The 21,001-nt window shown below is 46.7% G+C and overlaps 1 protein-coding gene across 1 annotated transcript; it reads left to right on the top strand.

Annotated features, from left to right (window-relative positions):
- Positions 1–216: 216 nt before the first annotated feature.
- On the top strand, positions 217–10,844 carry alkbh8 (alkB homolog 8, tRNA methyltransferase). The gene is made up of 11 exons (XM_038974078.1): positions 217–374; positions 607–838; positions 951–1,082; positions 2,007–2,102; positions 2,216–2,320; positions 2,601–2,671; positions 7,064–7,170; positions 7,899–8,059; positions 8,159–8,424; positions 9,689–9,838; positions 10,044–10,844. Exons 1-11 carry the CDS (start codon positions 240–242, stop codon positions 10,656–10,658), a joined length of 2,070 nt encoding a protein of 689 aa, XP_038830006.1. The 5' UTR covers positions 217–239; the 3' UTR covers positions 10,659–10,844.
- Positions 10,845–21,001: the final 10,157 nt, after the last annotated feature.

Genomic DNA, 21,001 nt, shown 5'->3' on the forward strand with positions numbered 1-21,001 from the left:
AACACATAACACACAGCTGTCTGTGCGGGTCGCTACAATACCTATCCAGGGGTTGTACGATCTGGCATGCATTCGCAAAATCTGATTAGGGGAACACGACTGTATGAGGCGCATTCCTCTGCCTAGGTTTTGCTGACGCATTCCAGATATGACAACAACGCCTGGATAGGTATTTTACGTAATTCCGGAAGCATTTCTCAGGTCTGTGTAGCAGTGGGGACATATTTAGTAGTTACACCATGGAGCCCTGCTCTGAAAACGTGAAAGCTGTCAGGAGAAGTAAAGAGGAGAAGAAACTTCTCCGAAAGCAAATCAAAGCCAGTCATACTTTACTGAAACATGAGGGTATAAGCACAGTATCACAGCCCACCAAGGTAATAACTGCTGTCTTTGTTTTGCGGGAGAGAGCTAGTGTTACGTGTTAGCTACTGTAGCTAGCACCTGTAGCTAGCTGCTAGACAGCAAGAACACATCTGTACGTTCATAAAGTAGACAGAACACGAATACAATAGCTATATACTGCAATGTGACTAGGTAGCTATCTGAGAAAAGAACACAGACACGGTCTAGGACTGTAATGCTAGCTACATTGATGTTTCTCTGCAGAGCCTGGTGGTGGCTAACGGTGGGCTAGGTAACGGTGTGAGCCGTGAGCAGCTCCAGGACGTGCTGGGAGAGGTCGGCGAGGTGGAAACCCTGGTTATGCCCCCACACAAACCCTACGCCCTAGTGACCTACAGGTCAGAGGTCAGCGCCCAGAGAGGACACGCCCTCAACGGACGACAGCTGCAGTGTGGGGACCAGATTGTCACACTGTACCTGAGCTATGTCAACACAGGTAAATAGGTGTGTGTGGGGGTCACCATAGTTGACTCAGTCAGATCTGAAGAAATAAAAAGTTTGTGTGTTATGCTCCCTGTAGTAACTTGTTTGTGTCTGTCTCCTTGCAGTGGACAGTGAGTTGTGGGGGTGTGTGGACCTCCCCCCAGGGTTGGTGCTGGTTGAGGAGTTTGTGTCTCCAGAGGAAGAGGCTCTCCTGCTGGATGCTATAGACTGGACGTCCCACAATGAGGATGTCACTGGTGAGCAGTCGGATTTAAACCACTCCTTCACAGACACAACACATGTTCAGATATTTTAAAGATGTGTTATTCCGTCTGATCAATCAGTCAACCAGTCAACTAGTGACGGGATGTGGCGACGTCTACAAATGATGTAGACAACGCTCGCACATTTATATAGAACGATCCTAAACGTCCCTTATCTGTCACTAATGTTGAAAAATATTATATTTAAATTTACTCTGCCGTTTGTCTGTGGTGTTGGTCCCTCAGCTGGTCGAAAATTTGAGACAAAATATCCACATGAAAGTATTATTCAACCAACTTTAAAACACGGGTCTATGTGTGTGGCAATTCAAAAAGATGTTTGCTCATGACTGAAGGCACGTGCACAAGGCAGAAGTACACAGATGCGAACCATGCATACAAACCAAAGTCTTCCGGGTGTTTACATGGTTTCTCGCCTGTGCCAGGGAATAGAAACGTCAACTTCAGTACCGGTGCTCTAAAAAGTCAGGCAAACAATAGTTTCCTGTAGATATTTTGTCTCAAATTTAGAGCAGCTGAAGGACCAACATCACGGACAATTGGCAGAGTAAGTTCAAATATAATTTAATTCAACATTCCGGCTTGTATAGGACCTGAGGACCAATTCCAGAATCAAGCACTGTCACACAGCAGGTAGCCTAGCAGTTAAGAGCGTTGGGCCTGTAACCAAAAGGTCGCTGGTTTGAGTCGACTAGGTGAAAAATCTGTCTGTGACCTTGAGCAAGGCACTTAACCCTAATTGATCATATAAGTCTCTTTGGATAAGCTCATCTGCTAAATGACCAAAATATCCAGACGGTATGTTACATATTCACCATGTAGGTCCCCAAACAACCAATCAACCAACTGTCTGTGCAGGTTTCAGTCACTGGCTAATAATTGTTGTTTGTCTTCCAGTGCAGAAAGTCCTGAAGCACAGGAGAGTGAAGCATTTTGGTTACGAGTTTCGCTATGACAACAACAACGTGGACAAAGACAAACCGTTACCTGGAGGTATGTGTGTCTTGTCAGTCCCTATGACCATCATAGTATTGTATGGTGTTTGTGTATGGAATATACTCAGTGGTTCCCTTGCTATAAATTGATGTTTGTCGTCTTGTTCCCAGGTCTTCCCCAGGTGTGTGTCCCTGTGCTGGAGAGGTGTGTGAGGGACAGACACACAGAAGTCATGCCAGACCAGCTGACTGTGAACCAGTACCAGTCTGGACAAGGTGAGTCTAATCTCATCCAGCAGCTGTAGTACCCTCCTTGACCTCACAGGGGCAGCGTGCTCTGCAGTCAGAAGGCAGAGGACAATGAAGGTAGAATCAATGCTGCTGTAGAATCAGACTGTGAAGTGTGTGGAACTGGAAATGAACACAATCCTTATGTAAGTTATTCAGAGGCAATTTATAGACCTTTCTACTGGTTGATGTTTGGATAACTCATGTTAATAGTGCTGGTGTTTAAAGGCATACCGTTGAGCTTATGGGTTATTTGTGTTGCTGTCAGGTATTCCTCCTCATGTGGACACTCACTCTGCCTTTGAAGACATCATTCTCTCCCTAAGCTTGGGTGCTAAGGTACATCTTCAATCTGTTTTAATTTCCTCACAGAACATTAAGTCTATACTCTGTCCCCCATCCTCTCTCTTCCCCCACCCTTTCTCTCTCTCTGTCTTTCTCTCAATGCATTGAAAAAGCTTTTCAGAGTTTTTGTGAGCGTGTTACTGTAGCTGGAGTGGCCCTCACAATGCTGCTTAGTATCCCACAAGACACACACACACACACACACACACACACAAACTAGAGTGGAGAGTTCCGTCTCATAGAGTGAGTTGATGATGTGTGTCTTTGAAGACTGCTTCTTTTTGGTAATGGTGAATTAATGAAAGAAATGCAAAGACAGATGTAGGAAAGAGAAAGAGGTTCCATATGTCTGTGTGAAGTTGTTCCCTGTCACAGCTACAAGGCAGACACTGTCAGTAAATCACTGGTTGACAGGAGGCGGCAGCTTTTCCTGCGACAGGCTGACAGGGAGACTGCTTTAGATACGACAGGGTTAGAGGATGAGACACGTCTTCTTTTCCTGTGACAGACTGACAGGGAGACTGCTTTAGGTACGACAGGGTTAGAGGATGAGACACGTCATCTTTTCCTGTGACAGGCTGACAGGGAGACTGCTTTAGGTACGACAGGGTTAGAGGATGAGACACGTCTTCTTTTCCTGCGACAGGCTGACAGGGAGACTGCTTTAGATACGACAGGGTTAGAGGATGAGACACGTCATCTTTTCCTGTGACAGGCTGACAGGGAGACTGCTTTAGTTACGACAGGGTTAGAGGATGAGACACGTCATCTTTTCCTGCGACAGACTGACAGGGAGGCTGCTTTAGATACGACAGGGTTAGAGGATGAGACACGTCATCTTTTCCTGCGACAGACTGACAGGGAGACTGCTTTAGATACGACAGGGTTAGAGGATGAGACACGTCTTCTTTTCCTGCGACAGGCTGACAGGGAGACTGCTTTAGGTACGACAGGGTTAGAGGATGAGACCCGTCTTCTTTTCCTGCGACAGGCTGACAGGGAGACTGCTTTAGATACGACAGGGTTAGAGGATGAGACACGTCATCTTTTCCTGTGACAGGCTGACAGGGAGACTGCTTTAGATACGACAGGGTTAGAGGATGAGACACGTCATCTTTTCCTGTGACAGGCTGACAGGGAGACTGCTTTAGGTACGACAGGGTTAGAGGATGAGACACGTCATCTTTTCCTGTGACAGGCTGACAGGGAGACTGCTTTAGATACGACAGGGTTAGAGGATGAGACACTTCATCTTTTCCTGCGACAGGGAGACTGCTTTAGGTACGACAGGGTTAGAGGATGAGACACGTCTTCTTTTCCTGTGACAGGCTGACAGGGAGACTGCTTTAGATACGACAGGGTTAGAGGATGAGACACGTCTTCTTTTCCTGTGACAGGCTGACAGGGAGACTGCTTTAGATACGACAGGGTTAGAGGATGAGACACGTCATCTTTTCCTGTGACAGGCTGACAGGGAGACTGCTTTAGATACGACAGGGTTAGAGGATGAGACACGTCATCTTTTCCTGTGACAGGCTGACAGGGAGACTGCTTTAGATACGACAGGGTTAGAGGATGAGACACGTCTTCTTTTCCTGTGACAGGCTGACAGGGAGACTGCTTTAGATACGACAGGGTTAGAGGATGAGACACGTCATCTTTTCCTGCGACAGGCTGACAGGGAGACTGCTTTAGGTACGACAAGGGTTAGAGGATGAGACACGTCTTCTTTTCCTGCGACAGGGAGACTGCTTTAGGTACGACAGGGTTAGAGGATGAGACACGTCTTCTTTTCCTGCGACAGGCTGACAGGGAGACTGCTTTAGGTACGACAGGGTTAGAGGATGAGACACGTCTTCTTTTCCTGCGACAGGGAGACTGCTTTAGGTACGACAGGGTTAGAGGATGAGACACGTCTTCTTTTCCTGCGACAGGCTGACAGGGAGACTGCTTTAGGTACGACAAGGGTTAGAGGATGAGACACGTCTTCTTTTCCTGCGACAGGCTGACAGGGAGACTGCTTTAGATACGACAGGGTTAGAGGATGAGACACGTCTTCTTTTCCTGCGACAGGCTGACAGGGAGACTGCTTTAGATACGACAGGGTTAGAGGATGAGACACGTCATCTTTTCCTGTGACAGGCTGACAGGGAGACTGCTTTAGGTACGACAGGGTTAGAGGATGAGACACGTCTTCTTTTCCTGTGACAGGCTGACAGGGAGACTGCTTTAGATACGACAGGGTTAGAGGATGAGACACGTCATCTTTTCCTGCGACAGGGAGACTGCTTTAGGTACGACAGGGTTAGAGGATGAGACACGTCTTCTTTTCCTGCGACAGGCTGACAGGGAGACTGCTTTAGATACGACAGGGTTAGAGGATGAGACACGTCATCTTTTCCTGCGACAGGCTGACAGGGAGACTGCTTTATGTACGACAGGGTTAGAGGATGAGACACGTCATCTTTTCCTGCGACAGGCTGACAGGGAGACTGCTTTAGGTACGACAGGGTTAGAGGATGAGACACGTCATCTTTTCCTGTGACAGGCTGACAGGGAGACTGCTTTAGATACGACAGGGTTAGAGGATGAGACACTTCATCTTTTCCTGCGACAGGGAGACTGCTTTAGGTACGACAGGGTTAGAGGATGAGACACGTCATCTTTTCCTGCGACAGGCTGACAGGGAGACTGCTTTAGATACGACAGGGTTAGAGGATGAGACACGTCTTCTTTTCCTGTGACAGGCTGACAGGGAGACTGCTTTAGATACGACAGGGTTAGAGGATGAGACACGTCATCTTTTCCTGCGACAGGCTGACAGGGAGACTGCTTTAGGTACGACAGGGTTAGAGGATGAGACACGTCATCTTTTCCTGCGACAGGCTGACAGGGAGACTGCTTTAGATACGACAGGGTTAGAGGATGAGATACGTCATCTTTTCCTGTGACAGGCTGACAGGGAGACTGCTTTAGATACGACAGGGTTAGAGGATGAGACACGTCATCTTTTCCTGTGACAGGCTGACAGGGAGACTGCTTTAGATACGACAGGGTTAGAGGATGAGACACTTCATCTTTTCCTGCGACAGGCTGACAGGGAGACTGCTTTAGATACAACAGGGTTAGAGGATGAGACACGTCATCTTTTCCTGCGACAGGCTGACAGGGAGACTGCTTTAGGTACGACAGGGTTAGAGGATGAGACACGTCATCTTTTCCTGCGACAGGCTGACAGGGAGACTGCTTTAGATACGACAGGGTTAGAGGATGAGACGCGTCATCTTTTCCTGCGACAGGCTGACAGGGAGACTGCTTTAGATACGACAGGGTTAGAGGATGAGACACTTCATCTTTTCCTGCGACAGGCTGACAGGGAGACTGCTTTAGATACGACAGGGTTAGAGGATGAGACACTTCATATTTTCCTGCGACAGGCTGACAGGGAGACTGCTTTAGATACGACAGGGTTAGAGGATGAGACACGTCATCTTTTCCTGTGACAGGCTGACAGGGAGACTGCTTTAGATACGACAGGGTTAGAGGATGAGACACGTCATCTTTTCCTGTGACAGGCTGACAGGGAGACTGCTTTAGATACGACAGGGTTAGAGGATGAGACACGTCATCTTTTCCTGTGACAGGCTGACAGGGAGACTGCTTTAGATACGACAGGGTTAGAGGATGAGACACGTCATCTTTTTGGGGCGGCAGGTAGCCTAGTGGTTAGAGCATTGGGACAGTAACCGAAAGGTTGTTAGATCGAATCCCCGAGCTGAGAAGGTAAACATCTGTCGTTCTGCCCCTGAACAAGGCAGTTAACCCACTGTTCCTAGGCCATCATTGAAAATAAGAATTTGTTCTTAACTGACTTGCCTAGTTTAATAAAGGTTTAATACATTTTAGTATGTAGGTGTTAATATTTCTGACGTTGTAGTAGGTTATCTGGACTGACAGGTTAGGCCTACTGGAGGATATCTTTGTTTCCTCTGCAGTAATCATTTAACAGGAAGTTGTCAGGCAAAGGTAATGAATCAGTAAACATTGCGTGTGTTTATGAATAATTGCTGGGGGATGTAGCATAGAGAAGCTGTCTGGTTCTGGATTGATTTGGTCACATCCGAGCGGTTCTGTTGATGGGGTGATACTCCCCAGAGGATCTGAGAGGAGGAAGAGAGCCCAGATCGTGTGTGTGTGTATGAGCATGTAGATATCAGTAAGGCCTGTGATTTCATGGAGGAGAAAGTGGTGTAGAAAGTTGTGATCTGTTCCTGCTTTGTAACACACCGGTTCAGCAGTGTCTGAAATGCCATTATATCCTGTCACTCTCCTCTCTCTCTCGCCATCTCTCTGTCTCCCTCTCGCTCCATTTCTCTCTCATTGCAGACGGTGATGGATTTTCGTCATCCTGAAGGCCGCTCGGTTGCCTTAGTGTTGCCAGGGCGCAGTCTCCTGGTGATGAAGGGAGAGAGCAGATACCTATGGACCCACGGGTAAGAGAGAGATGGGGAGGGAGAGAGAGAGAGACAGAGAGAGCTGAGACCCATGGACCCACTGGTAAGAGATGGGGAGGGAGGGAGAGAGAGAGAGACAGAGAGAGCTGAGACCCATGGACCCACTGGTAAGAGATGGGGAGGGAGGGAGAGAGAGAGAGACAGAGAGAGCTGAGACCCATGGACCCACTGGTAAGAGATGGGGAGGGAGGAAGAGAGATCTGAGACCTATGGACGCACGGGTAAGAGAGAGATGGGGAGGGAGAGAGAGAGCTGAGACCTATGGACCCACTGGTAAGAGAGAGATGGAGAGAGAGAGAGAGAAAGTGGGGGTTAAGGAAGAGGGTGAGACTAGTGGGTGTAGGGACAGTTCAACCAAATTACAAAATGACATTGGTTTCCTTACGCTGTTAACAGTCTAGGGACAAAGTATGACAGCAATACATGCTTTGGGTTCAAAACATCCAAAAGTATCTAAAATCTATTATGAAGCTCAACAGTCACTTATGGAGGATGTGAACATTATGCGTGAAAAATGCTAACAACAAACCCATTTCTTGAGTAGGATTTGTGCCACAAATGCTAAAATCTTAGTATGTGTAAACAGTACCATGGACACTAAACCAAAGCATGGATTGATGTCATACCTTGCTTATTGACTGCTGACAGTGTAAGGAAACCAACATGTCAACTTTCCATTTAAATTAGTGTTTTCTGTGGTTTTCCAGGATAACCCCCAGGAAGTTTGATGTGGTGCCAGCCTGTGACCCAAAATCCCCAGCTGCAGTGACCTCTGACCTCAGTAACCATAGTAACCTCACCCTAAGTAGGAGGGGCACCAGGACCTCTCTCACCTTCCGTAAGGTGCGCCGCACACCATGTGACTGTGGTGAGCTCTTTTATTTGTTAAAAGCAGATGGGATTGATGTGTCTCTGTGTGTACCTTTACCTGTGCTGACCCGTTTGTCCCGATCTCTCTTCTGTGCAGGTTACCCCTCGGCCTGTGACAGCCAGCAGCCTACTGCCCCTCCCTCGCCCCCCTCCCTTCCTCGCAGCCAGACTGACGCCTGCCGTCTGGAGGCGGAGTTTGTGCACCGCGTGTACGAGGAGATCGCTTGTCACTTCAGCAGCACTCGACACTCCCCCTGGCCACGCGTGTGTCACTTCCTGTCTTCCCTAGAACCAGGAAGCATTCTCGCTGATGTGGGCTGTGGGAACGGAAAGTACCTGGGCGTCAACCCGGATGTGATTGCGGTAAGGGGGGTCTGTGAGGGTAATTTCTAAATACTAGCATCTTTTAACACAATCTACGGAAGAGAGTGTCCTGTTTATTGACCCTACTGTTCTGTTCTCGCTCTGCCATTAGCCTATCATGCATGTTTTCTGACTTTTTTACACGTCTCAGCTTTGTGAAGCCTGATGAAGAAAATAGACAGTTATAAACGCTACACTATTTTTGTAAACATTTATTAGTTGAATAAAACATGACCTTTCCCTCTATCTTGGTACTCAGACTATGCTTTAGATATACCATATAAACTTTCAAAGACTCCAAAACAGTCTCTACACGATGTTTCCAGCATAGTGAAGCCTTGTGAATGCTACTCTACTTTTGTGAAAATGGATTAGGATACCTGCAGAGACTACTCCCCCCTCAGCCATTCTAATAGTGATAACTTCACTACTTTGAATTGAATGCAAATGTTGACCTTTGTGTGTCTGTCTCTGTGTATGAGCAAGAGTGAGTGTGTATTTCGTGGTGTGTGCGCACACGATAAAACAGAATATCTGAAATTCTCCTCCAGCCTTCCCCCAGTCCCTTCCTTATAGGCTAGAGCAAATGACTCATGAAGCCTAATTACATTTCTCCCCTGAACAAGAGTTTTATTCAAAAGATTATTACAGCTATCAATTTCCCTCGCTCTCTCCTCTCCTACTCTGCTGTGAGTTGTTGCGGATGGCTAGTCTGGCTATAATTTGTCCACTGCTGGTTTTCATTATGCGGTATAAGTTGGGTGACTTTGATGAGGATGTGAAAGTCTTAATGATTCTCTCGATAAGGCATGCCAGTAATGGGGTTTGGCTGGGGTCATATAGGAGGTTTATAATCAGTAGTTGTGTTCATTCCTCTCACTATTTAATCAGAAAACTGGAAAAGGAGTAATTACTAATCAGGAAGTTTTAGATTAAAATGGAAGTGTTGTGTGTGTGTTATTTATTTTATTTTACCTTTATTTAACTAGGCAAGTCAGTTAAGAACAAATTCTTATTTACAATGACGGCCTAGGAACAGTGGGTTAACTGTCTTGTTCAGGGGCAGAACGACAGGTGTTTACTTTGGCGGCTCGGGGATTCGATCTAGCAACCTTTCGGTTACTAGCTCTAACCACTAGGCTACCTTCTGCGGCATATGGGCTATATGGATTAATACAGTTGTGTGTGCTTGTATCTCTTATTTGTAGGTGAGCTGGGTGGATTAATAAAGTTGTGTGTGTTTGTATCTCCTTCCTGTGTGTAGGTGGGCTGTGACCGTAGCAGTGCTCTGGTCCAGATCTGCTCTGAAAGAGGCTTCCAGGTCTTTGTGTCAGATGCCCTCAATGTACCTCTACGCAGTGACACCTGTGATGCCTGCATCTCTATTGCGGTCATACACCACCTCTCCACACAGGTCACACACACACCGACACAGATGCTTTTCATTTAGTGATTTCATTCAACTTGATTTAATGATTTCTGTATTTCACATTGACAGTGTATTTCGTTATCAAGCTGTCAGTGGTCATGAACTAAAACATATCTTATTTCATGTTTAATCGAGTGTAGTTGTTTGAGTTATTAATGTGTGTGTGTGTGTGTGTGGTGTGTGTGTGTAGAAGCGGAGGCAGGCTGTGGTTGAGGAACTTGTTCGACTACTGAGGCCTGGAGGACGGGCGCTGATCTATGTGTGGGCTGTGGAACAGGAATATAACAAGCAGAAGTCCAAATATCTCAAAGAGACCAGACAACAGGGTCCTACAGGCGACTCCACGGACCACAACAACCAGGAGTCAAAGAGTCTTACAGGCAATACCACAGACGCCCACAACACAGCACAGGATCTTTCAGGCATAGCCACGGACTGCACCATGGTCCACCATGAGACAGAGAGTCCAGCAAAACTGAGCGTTCATACCAACCGCACTGCCTTCAACTCCCAGGACCTCCTGGTGCCCTGGCACCTCAAGGGTGGAGGGAGAGAAGGGTGTAACCAGGGGAGGGGAGGGGATGAGCAGGGGGTACAAGGCTCCAAAAATACTTTAGACCCCCCCACTGAAGCCCAGGCCCCTGTCCCCAATACTGCTCCCAGCCCAGTGTTTCACCGCTACTACCATGTGTTCCACAAGGGGGAGCTAGAGGAGCTGTGTGTCAGGGTTAGAGGGGTGACCATACAGAGAAGCTACCACGACCAGGGGAACTGGTGTGTCATACTGGAGAAAACTGGATACTAGATAAACAAACACTTTCAAGATTTTAGTAAATGTGCTCCTGAACTGATAAACATTGAATTTGGGAAAATATATTAGCTTTTCGCCTCATCAGATAAAGATGAGACAATTATACGAACCAATTAACCATTTTATTATCTCTGATTTATTGTAAATAATAAAGATTGAAAAACAAAATGTCCTTCAAATGAATGAGGAAAGTGCCTGCTTGATTTTCTTCACTCCAACTTCATGTAGTTAGTTTTAACCCCCTGGGCGCTGAATGGTAACCTTGATAGATTTGTGTCGGTGTAACCTCTGAATGGTAACCTTGATAGATTTGTGTCGGTGTAACCTCTGAATGGTAACCTTGATAGATTTGTGTCGGTGTAACCTCTGAATGGTAACCTTGATAGATTTGTGTCGGTGTAACCTCTGAATGGTAACCTTGATAGATTTGTGTCGGTGTAACCTCTGAATGGTAACCTTGATAGATTTGTGTCGGTGTAACCTCTGAATGGTTCACTTTAAAATTGACGTTTTCATACCTCCGTTAGATTCAAGACCACTTTGGTGGCCTGGAGACTTTAGTTTTGGGGTCAACTATTCCTTTAAGTCCCCTTCATTGCCAAGCTGAGTCACTGTACGGTCTGGTATATTTACAACAGTGTGTTGGTCTGCTGCTGCCACCTTTGCTTCCCAATGCCAGACTAATTCATCTCAATGAGGGGGGTACCAGACAATCACAGAGAGAGGGGCCCAAAATGTCCAGCTCGTAAACTGACTGCTCCTCTCTCTTTCCATCGGTCTCTCTCTGTCTCTCCATTCTGCTGTAAACTGGGATCATTGTGGTCACTACACTGCCTCTATCATTTTTCTCCCTCTTTGTCCCCTCCCTTTCCCATCCTCTGTCTTGCTGCTTCTCTCCCCAACACCCCCCTATCCCTCCCAATCTGCTGTATAGCAGCCGGAGTATCAGTATTCAGGACTACGCGCTATAAGGGAGTCTGGCTCTCTGTAGCCCACCCCTGAAATGGACACACTCACACACACAAATGTTAAGGAGATAAGGTCCAACAGAGGAGTTAAATAGCTGAATGGATCACTGGGTAATGGGCTCTTGTTCGTGGCAGTGACGGTATCTCAAAGCAGCCTTGTGATAATTCAGAAATGGCTCCTGGTAAATTATCTCCGCTGTCTGAGTCCACCGGGACTGAACTGCCAGTTATGTAGTTAAAAGGAGGAGGCTGGAGTCTACCTTGCCTGGTGTTTTATCTGGCTATCGATTGTTGTGCTGCTGCTGTCTCGCTGCAGATAGACACTTGACATTTTCAGAAAATTAAAGGTGGCTAGATGTCTGCCTGCGCCCAGTGTATTGATCAGATGGATAGAAGGTCTAATGCATTTTAAATCTATTTACTGAGGAGGTAACATCAAGACAACATCATTGCAAAACATTCCTATTCATTATAGGCCATTTTGCATTCTCTGTTATGGTCAACATCCTGGCCTTGACATAGGCAGGCCTATCTCTTATCCTTCAGCCTACTCAGCAGAACACACTGGGCCTACCACAGAACTACACTGAACAAAAATATAAATTCAACATGTTGGTTTCATGAGCTGAAATAAAACATCCCAGAAATGTTCCATGTGCACAAAAAAATCATATTTCTCTAATATTTTGGGCACAAATTTGATTACATTCCTGTTAGTGAGCATTTCTTCTTTGCCAAGATAATCCATCCACCTGACTGGTGTGGCAAATCAAGAAGCTGATTAAACAGCATGATCATTACACAGGTGCACCTTGTGTTGGGGACAATAACAGGCCACTCTAAAATGTGCAGTTTTGTCACACAACACAATGTCACACATGTCTTAAGTTTTGAGGCAGTGTGCAATTAGCATGCTGACTGCAGGAATGTCCACCAGAGCTGTTGCCAGATAATTTAATGTTAATTTCTCCAACAAAAGCCAGTCATTTTTGGGAATTTGGCAGTACGTCCAACCAGCCTCACAATCGCAGACCACGTGTAACCACGCCAACCCAGCACCTCCACATCCGGCTACTTAACCTGCGGGATCGTCTGAGACCAGCCACCTGGACAGCTGATGAAACTGTGGGTTTGCACAACTGAAGACTTTCTGCACAAACTGTCAGTAACCATCTCAGGGAAGCTCATCTGCATGGTTGTCGTCCTCACCAGGGTCCTGACTTAGCTGCAGTTGGCATATGCTCACCTTCGATGGCGACTGGCACACTGGAGAAGTGTGCTCTTCACGGATTAATCCTGGTTTCAACCTTACCGGCCAGATGGCAGACGTTGTGTGGGCGAGCGGTTTGCTGATGTCAGCGTTGTGAACAGAGTGCCCAATGGGGTGGTTAGGGTATGGGCAGGCACAAACTACGGACACAGTTGTATTTTGTTGATGGCAATGCACCTCATGTTTCAGCATGATAATTCACAGCCCCATGTCGCAAGGATCTGTACAGAATTCCTGGGAGCTGAAAATGTCCCTGTTCTTGCATGGCCTGCATAGTCACCATACATATCACACATTGAGCATGTTTGGGATGCTCTCGATCAATGTGTACGACAGCGTGTTCCAGTGCCCTCTAATATCCAGCAACTTCGCACATCCGTTGAGTGGGACAATAGGCCACAATCATCCGCCTGATCAACTCTATGCGAAGGAGTTGTGTCGGGCTGTATGAGATAAATGGTGGTCACACCAGATACTGACTGGTTTTCTGATCCACGCCCCTACTATTTTTTAAGGTATCTGTGACAAAGAGATGCATATCTGTATTCCCAGTCATGTGAAATCCATAGATTAGGGCCTAATGTGTTTATTTCAATTGACTGAAATTGTTGCATGTTGTTTATATTTTTGTTCAGTGTAGGATGAGATTTTAGCGCTATGGGAGTTACACTATTTCCCTTCTCTCAAGTAGTGTCCTGCAAACATACAGTGAGATTAAGAAAAGATAACTTTCAATGAAGGCCAAAAGGAGGGGGGCTTGAACCTTGTGGTTATGGGATGAGTGGGGGGACGTCCCAAGGAACATGGATAGGAAGGACCATGTGACTTCCTCTCACTGTTTTGATGTTTGTTAGTGAGCTGGCTAAGATATCTACAGTAGCTACACATCTTTGCTGTACTAGCTAGTAGGTAATAGCATTATTAAAAATGGTTTTATTGCTATGTGATATTACAAACATACATACACTACCGTTCATAAGTTTGGGGTCACTTAGAAATGTCCTTGTCCATTAAAATAACATCAAATTCATCAGAAATACAGTGTAGGCATTGTTAATGTTGTAAATGACTATTGTAGCTGGAAACGGCAGATTTTTTATGAAATATCTACATTATCAGCAACCATCACTGACTCCTGTGTTCCAATGACACGTTGTGTTTGCTAATCCAAGTTTATCATTTTAAAAGGCTAATTGATCATTAGAAAACCCTTTTGCAATTATGTTAGCACAGCTGGAAACTGTTGTGCTGATTAAAGAAGCAATAAAACTGTCCTTCTTTAGACTAGTTGAGAGTCTGGAGCATCAGCATTTGTGGGTTCTATTACAGGCTCAAAATGGCCAAAAACAAAGAACTTTCTTCTGAAACTCTTCAGTCTATTCTTGTTCTGAGAAATGAAGGCTATTCCATACGAGAAATTGCCAAGAAACTGAAGATCTTGTACAGTGCTGTGCAGAACAGCGCAAACTGTCTCTAACCAGAATAGAAAGAGGAGAGGGAGGCCCCGGTGCACAACTGAGCAAGAGGACAAGTACATTAGAGTGTCTAATTTGAGAAACAGACGCCTCACAAGTACTCAACTGGCAGCTTCATTAAATAGTACCCGCAAAACACCCGTCTCAACGTTAACAGTGAAGAAGCGACTCCGGGATGCTGGTCTTCTAGGCAGAGTTCCTCTGTCCAGTGTCTGTGTTCTTTTGCCCATCTTAAACTTTTATTTTTATTGGCCAGGCTGAGATATGGCTTTTTCTTTGCAACTTTGCCTAGAAGGCCAGCATCCAGGAGTCGCCTCTTCACTGTTGACGTTGAGGTTTGCTGTGTGCCTTCACTCTGTCTTCTTCCTCCCTGAGCCTGCTGTTTCAACATAGCACCAAGAACCTGTCTGTCTCCCTGCCTGTCTGCCTGTCTCCCGCTTTTATCGCACTCTCTTTTTTTGTGTGAAACTACACAATGTCTTGCGGGAACCTGCACAATGTTATTACAATACATTATTTTGATACATTGTAAAAAAAAATCTGTATTTTCCCACACTAACCTAGACAGGTGCAAATTGGGGGAGGGACACAACAAATAAATAGCTTTGCATGTGTGGCTCCTTACCACAATTAATCAGTATGTCAAAAATAATCTCTGCTCAGAGTGCCTTAGGAATATTGTTAGCAGAGAGAGAAGCTAGTGTGGAAGGAGCGTCTTCTACCTAGGAAGATTAAGAATTTTCCAAATATGAGGATCATGTCTCTATCAATTCAGAGCCTGACAGGGAGTTGGAAAAAGATGAGATTGACCCTCAGCCAGCCCCAGGACCAGCCCATCAGCAACCAGCTCTTCAGCAGCCTGCAAGAGGATAAACATGGATGTAAAAACAAATGAAATTGGATCGTCTTCTTGCCCAAGGAATGAGCCACACCGCATGGCTGCCAATGTGATAAGGATGTAACCAGGGCCGACGCGGATGGCGGTTGCTCATATGCAGAACATAAAGTTTTCTTTTGAACTGTTCATCCCAGACACCATCCAGAAAATCATTCTGAACTGCACTAATTTGGAGGGAAGGCATGTTTTTGGAGAGAGATGGAAGGAGATGGACCAAACTCATTTACATGCATACTTTGGGGTTCTTATCCTTGCTGGTGTTTTCAGATCCAATGGGAATCCACAGAATCCCTGTGGGATGCAGAAACTGGCAGAGAACTTTTCCATGCTACAATGTATCTGGAAAACTTCCACATTATCGCCAGGATTATCCTCTTCGATAACCGAGACACCAGACCAGCTTGGCGGCAGAGAGACAAGTTAGCTGCAATCAGGTGAGTGTGGGACAAGTGGGTGGACCACCTTTACCTGTTTTACATCCCTGGGCCCAACATTACTGTAGATGAGCAGCTTATGCCATTTAGGGTCTGCTACCCCTTCAGGCAGTACATACCGTCTGAACGCGCAAAATATGGAATAAAGATCTGGGTTGCCCGTGATGCTACATCATCATATGCGTGGAACTTGAAAGTGTATACAGGGAGAAGAACCAAGCGATGCGGGTTGTCCTGGACATGACACAGGGACTAAGTGGCCACAACATCACATGCGATAACTTTTTTACTTTGCACACGCTGAGACAGGAGCTTCCTCTAAGTTTGTGTTCACGACCAACACGTCCCTAGTTTCCTGCGTGCCAAAGAAAGGCAAAAATGTGGTACTCATGAGTACGCTGCATAGGGATGGGAGAATCTGTGGCCAGGAACATCAAAAACAGATTTTATAATAGATTACAATGCCACAAAAGGAGGGGTGGACAATTTAGACAAGCTGGTGACTGGCTACAACTGCAAAAGAAGAACCCTACTCTTGCCACTTGTGAGATTCTTCAACATCTTGGACATCTCGGCGTACAACGCGTTGGTCATCTGGATGGCGTTGAACCCAGATTGGAACAGAGGGAAGCTCCAGAGGAGACGGCTCTTTCTCGAAGAGCTGGGCAAGGCATTGGTAAGACCTCAAATCCAGAGGAGGCAACATATCCCAAGGACCTTAGCTACTGCTGCCATCGTGAGGAGCATTCAGGAGGAGGATGCTGGTGCCCCATCCGCCTGACCCACAGAACCAACAACTCCAATACCGGAAGTAAGTGTGACTGAAATTGTTGCATGTGTGTGTGTATGACTCTTTTACCTTGGCCAGCTGTAACTATATATGTGAGTGAGATGTTAGTACAATTCCTGAACTAAGTGTTTTCATCATTCTAGATTGCAGCCGGTAGCAACAAGAAGAAGCGTTGCGATGTGTGTGGACCCAAGAAGGACAGGAAGACACACATGGATCAAGTGCAAGAAATACATTTGCACCACACACTCAATAAAACTCTGTCCCTCATGTGGTGTGTAGACCGGCCTTAATTTGTGTTCAATGAGGCTCATTTATCCTTTCCATAAAATACTGTAAAATGTGTCCTTCCAATTTGTTCATTTCAAAGCAATTAACACCAATAGTGATGAAAACCATGTTCATTTATATTTGTTCAAGATAAACTTGATTTTTTCCACCCATGTCTTGATTATAATAGATTTTTGTTTGTAATAATCTAATTTTATCCCAAAAAACGAACAGCGCTTTTGTTGATAAATGTGATCTAGCAGAGGCAAATGGCTAATATTAACCATGTATGCTGTCTATATTGCTTGTAATTGATATGTCAACATCTAAGTATTAAGTATTTTAACGTAAATTGTTATGGCTGTATTGTGTCCCCGGTGATGCATTGGGCAGACCCCACCACCCATTGGATAGCCCTGCGGTTGCGGGCGGTGCAGTTACCGTAACAGGCGGTGATACAGCCAGACAGGATGCTCTCAATTGTGCATCTTTAAAATGTTGTGAGGGTCTTAGAGGCCAAGCAAAATTTCTTCAGCCTCCTGAGGTTGAAGAGGTGCTGTTGCGCTTTCTTCACCACACTCTGTGTGGGTGGACCATTTCAGATTGTCAGTGATGTGTACGCTGAGGAACTTGAAGCTTTCCACCTTCTCCACTGCTGTCCCGTAAATGTGGATAGGGAGGTGCTCCCTCTGCTTTTTCCTGAAGTCCATGATCAGCTCCTTTGTTTTGTTGACGTTGTGGGGAGAGGTTATTTTCCTGGCACCACTCTGCCAGGGCCCTCACCTCCTCTCTGTAAGCTGTCTCGTCATTGTTGGTAATCAGGCCTACTATGGTTGTGTTGTCTGGCCACTCAGTCATGGGTGAACAGGGAGTACAGGAGGGGGCTGAGCACACAACCTTGTGGCGCCCCAGTGTTAAGGAGGTGTTGTTTCCTACCTTCACCACCTGGGGGCGGCCCGTCAGGAAGTCCAGGACCTAGTTGCACAGGGCAGGGTACAGACCCAGGGCCCGAGCTTGATGATGAGTTTGGAGGGTACTATGGTGTTGAAGGCTGAGCTATTATCAATGAACAGCATTCTTACATAGGTTTTCCTCTTGTCCAGATGGGATAGGGCAGTGTGCAGTGCGATGGTGATTGCATCGTCTGTGGATCTATTGGGGCGGTAATCAAATTGAAGTGTGCCTAGGGTGTCCTTAACTAGCCTCTCAAAGCACTTTATGATGACAAAAGTGAGTGCCAAGGGAAGATAGTCATTTAGTTCAGTTATCTTTGTGACTTTCTGAATGCACTTTATCAAATCCAATGTTAAGGGTCACCTACACATATTTAGCAGATGTTATTGTGGGTTTAGCGAAATGCTACACCTATCAGGTGGATGGATTATCTTGGCAAAGGAGAAATGCTCACTAACAGGAATGTAAACTAATGTTGTGTGTATGGAACATTTCTGGGAACTTTGGGGACCAATGCTTTACATGTTGCATTTGATAGTTTTGTTCAGTCTCTCGCATTCCTTTTCAATTCCTTCCAAAGTACCCAAGTACATGAACTTGTTTACCTGTCCCCCCTCGTTGCTCCTGCTACAGGACTATGCTCTTCTTCTCTCTGGTCGTCAGTCAGTTGTGATATGGGTATGGTAGACACTAGGTGGCGATGTTCTACACAGTGGAGGTGGTGCCTACCTCTTGTCCTCTGTGAATGCACTGTCTGCTGAATGTCTACCCACCTTGCCTCAGGTGATCAATAGATTACCATGGAGAAATAAAGAGCAACAGATGCTGTGCCCTCTGAGGACAGGAAGGAAATGACAAGGCGCATAGACACTTGAATCAATGGAAGCAGATTGATGGTGTTTACAGTGGTGTGATTGATTAAGGCGCACCATATGTGTGTGTGTTTGTAAATATGAGGTGTCGTCAGGGAATGGCAGGACAAACACTGCTGCAGGGAGATAAGACCTGTGACGCAACCAATCCGGATAGAGTTTAACACGGTTAAATTCCTGCCTGCAGAACACACATATACTCACTTACCTTACACCGTACATATGCCATGCACACACAACAAATTGTAGTGGGATCCATGGTATCTCCTGAGCAGCTGTGTTGACTTCATAAACATACAGTGTGAGGTGTGTGTAATGATAACGGATAGACTTCCTGGAGGAAATCATCTCAACTCTCTCTAAATATATTTCTGTCTCATCTTCCCCTCCATGTCTGCTCTCACTCTGTCTCATCTCATCTTCCCCTCCATGTCTGCTCTCACTCTGTCTCTCTCATCTTCCCCTCCATGTCTGCTCTCACTCTGTCTCATCTTATCTTCCCCTCCATGTCTGCTCTCACTCTGTCTCTCTCATCTTCCCCTCCATGTCTGCTCTCACTCTGTCTCATCTCATCTTCCTCTCCATGTCTGCTCTCACTCTGTCTCTCTCATCTTCCCCTCCATGTCTGCTCTCACTCTGTCTCATCTCATCTTCCCCTCCATGTCTGCTCTCACTCTGTCTCATCTCATCTTCCCCTCCATGTCTGCTCTCACTCTGTCTCTCTCATCTTCCCCTCCATGTCTGCTCTCACTCTGTCTCATCTCATCTTCCCCTCCATGTCTGCTCTCACTCTGTCTCATCTCATCTTCCCCTCCATGTCTGCTCTCACTCTGTCTCTCTCATCTTCCCCTCCATGTCTGCTCTCACTCTGTCTCTCTCATCTTCCCCTCCATGTCTGCTCTCACTCTGTCTCTCTCATCTTCCCCTCCATGTCTGCTCTCACTCTGTCTCATCTCATCTTCCTCTCCATGTCTGCTCTCACTCTGTCTCTCTCATCTTCCCCTCCATGTCTGCTCTCACTCTGTCTCATCTCATCTTCCCCTCCATGTCTGCTCTCACTCTGTCTCATCTCATCTTCCCCTCCATGTCTGCTCTCACTCTGTCTCATCTCATCTTCCCCTCCATGTCTGTTCTCACTCTGTCTCATCTCCGTTCTCCTCCCTCCCTCCCTCTCTCTCACCTCATCTTCCCCTCCATGTCTGCTCTCACTCTGTCTCATCTCCATTCTCCTCCCTCCCTCCCTCTCTCATCTCATCTTCCCCTCCATGTCCGCTCTCACTCTGTCTCATCCCCTCCCTCCCTCCCTCCCTCCCTCCCTCCCTCCCTCCCTCCCTCCCTCCCTCCTCATCTCCACTCTCCCTCCCTCTCTCTCAACTCATCCCTCCCTCCCTCCCTCCCTCTCTGTCTCACTTAATCTCTGCTCTTTTTTTGTAGATCTAGCTTGAGCATTGATGTTTCCAAACACTTTATCCTATCTATAATGGCAAATGAAAGATCACCTCGTTTTGCATATTTTAATCAGGCCTACTAATTTCTGTCACCTTCAGGAGGTTTCAGGCAAGGACAAGACAGAGAAGAAGAGTAAGAAGGAATAGAAGAAGAATGGGACGGAGAAGAAGAGAACTCTGGGAGGAGATTGGTCCAGTGATAGCTCAGAGCTAAGCACCATTGGACTGGTATATCTTTGTATTGCTCTTCCGCCCTCCCTCCGTTTACTCTCACCTCATCTCCGCTCTTCCGCCATCCCTCCGTTTACTCTCACCTCATCTCCGCTCTTCCGCCATCCCTCCGTTTACTCTCACCTCATCTCCGCTCTTCCGCCCTCCCTCCGTTTACTCTCACCTCATCTCCGCTCTTCCGCCATCCCTCCGTTTACTCTCACCTCATCTCCGCTCTTCCGCCATCCCTCCGTTTACTCTCACCTCATCTCCGCTCTTCCGCCCTCCCTCCGTTTACTCTCACCTCATCTCCGCTCTTCCGCCATCCCTCCGTTTACTCTCACCTCATCTCCGCTCTTCCGCCCTCCCTCCGTTTACTCTCACCTCATCTCCGCTCTTCCGCCATCCCTCCGTTTACTCTCACCTCATCTCCGCTCTTCCGCCCTCCCTCCGTTTACTCTCACCTCATCTCCGCTCTTCCGCCATCCCTCCGTTTACTCTCACCTCATCTCCGCTCTTCCACCCTCCCTCCGTTTACTCTCACCTCATCTCCGCTCTTCCACCCTCCCTCCGTTTACTCTCACCTCATCTCCGCTCTTCCGCCCTCCCTCCGTTTACTCTCACCTCATCTCCGCTCTTCCGCCCTCCCTCCGTTTACTCTCACCTCATCTCCGCTCTTCCGCCCTCCCTCCGTTTACTCTCACCTCATCTCCGCTCTTCCACCCTCCCTCCGTTAACTCTCACCTCT

Source organism: Salvelinus namaycush, chromosome 34 (assembly GCF_016432855.1).
Source record: "Salvelinus namaycush isolate Seneca chromosome 34, SaNama_1.0, whole genome shotgun sequence".
In the NCBI taxonomy this organism is placed as follows: Eukaryota; Metazoa; Chordata; class Actinopteri; order Salmoniformes; family Salmonidae; genus Salvelinus; species Salvelinus namaycush.

Coding starts and splice junctions, on each gene's coding strand:
- alkbh8 (XM_038974078.1), top strand. CDS start 240: ATGGAGCCCTGCTCTGAAAACGTGAAAGCTGTCAGGAGAAGTAAAGAG. Junction 8,425..9,688: donor TCAACCCGGATGTGATTGCG/GTAAGGGGGGTC, acceptor TCCTGTGTGTAG/GTGGGCTGTGACCGTAGCAG. Junction 9,839..10,043: donor TACACCACCTCTCCACACAG/GTCACACACACA, acceptor GTGTGTGTGTAG/AAGCGGAGGCAGGCTGTGGT.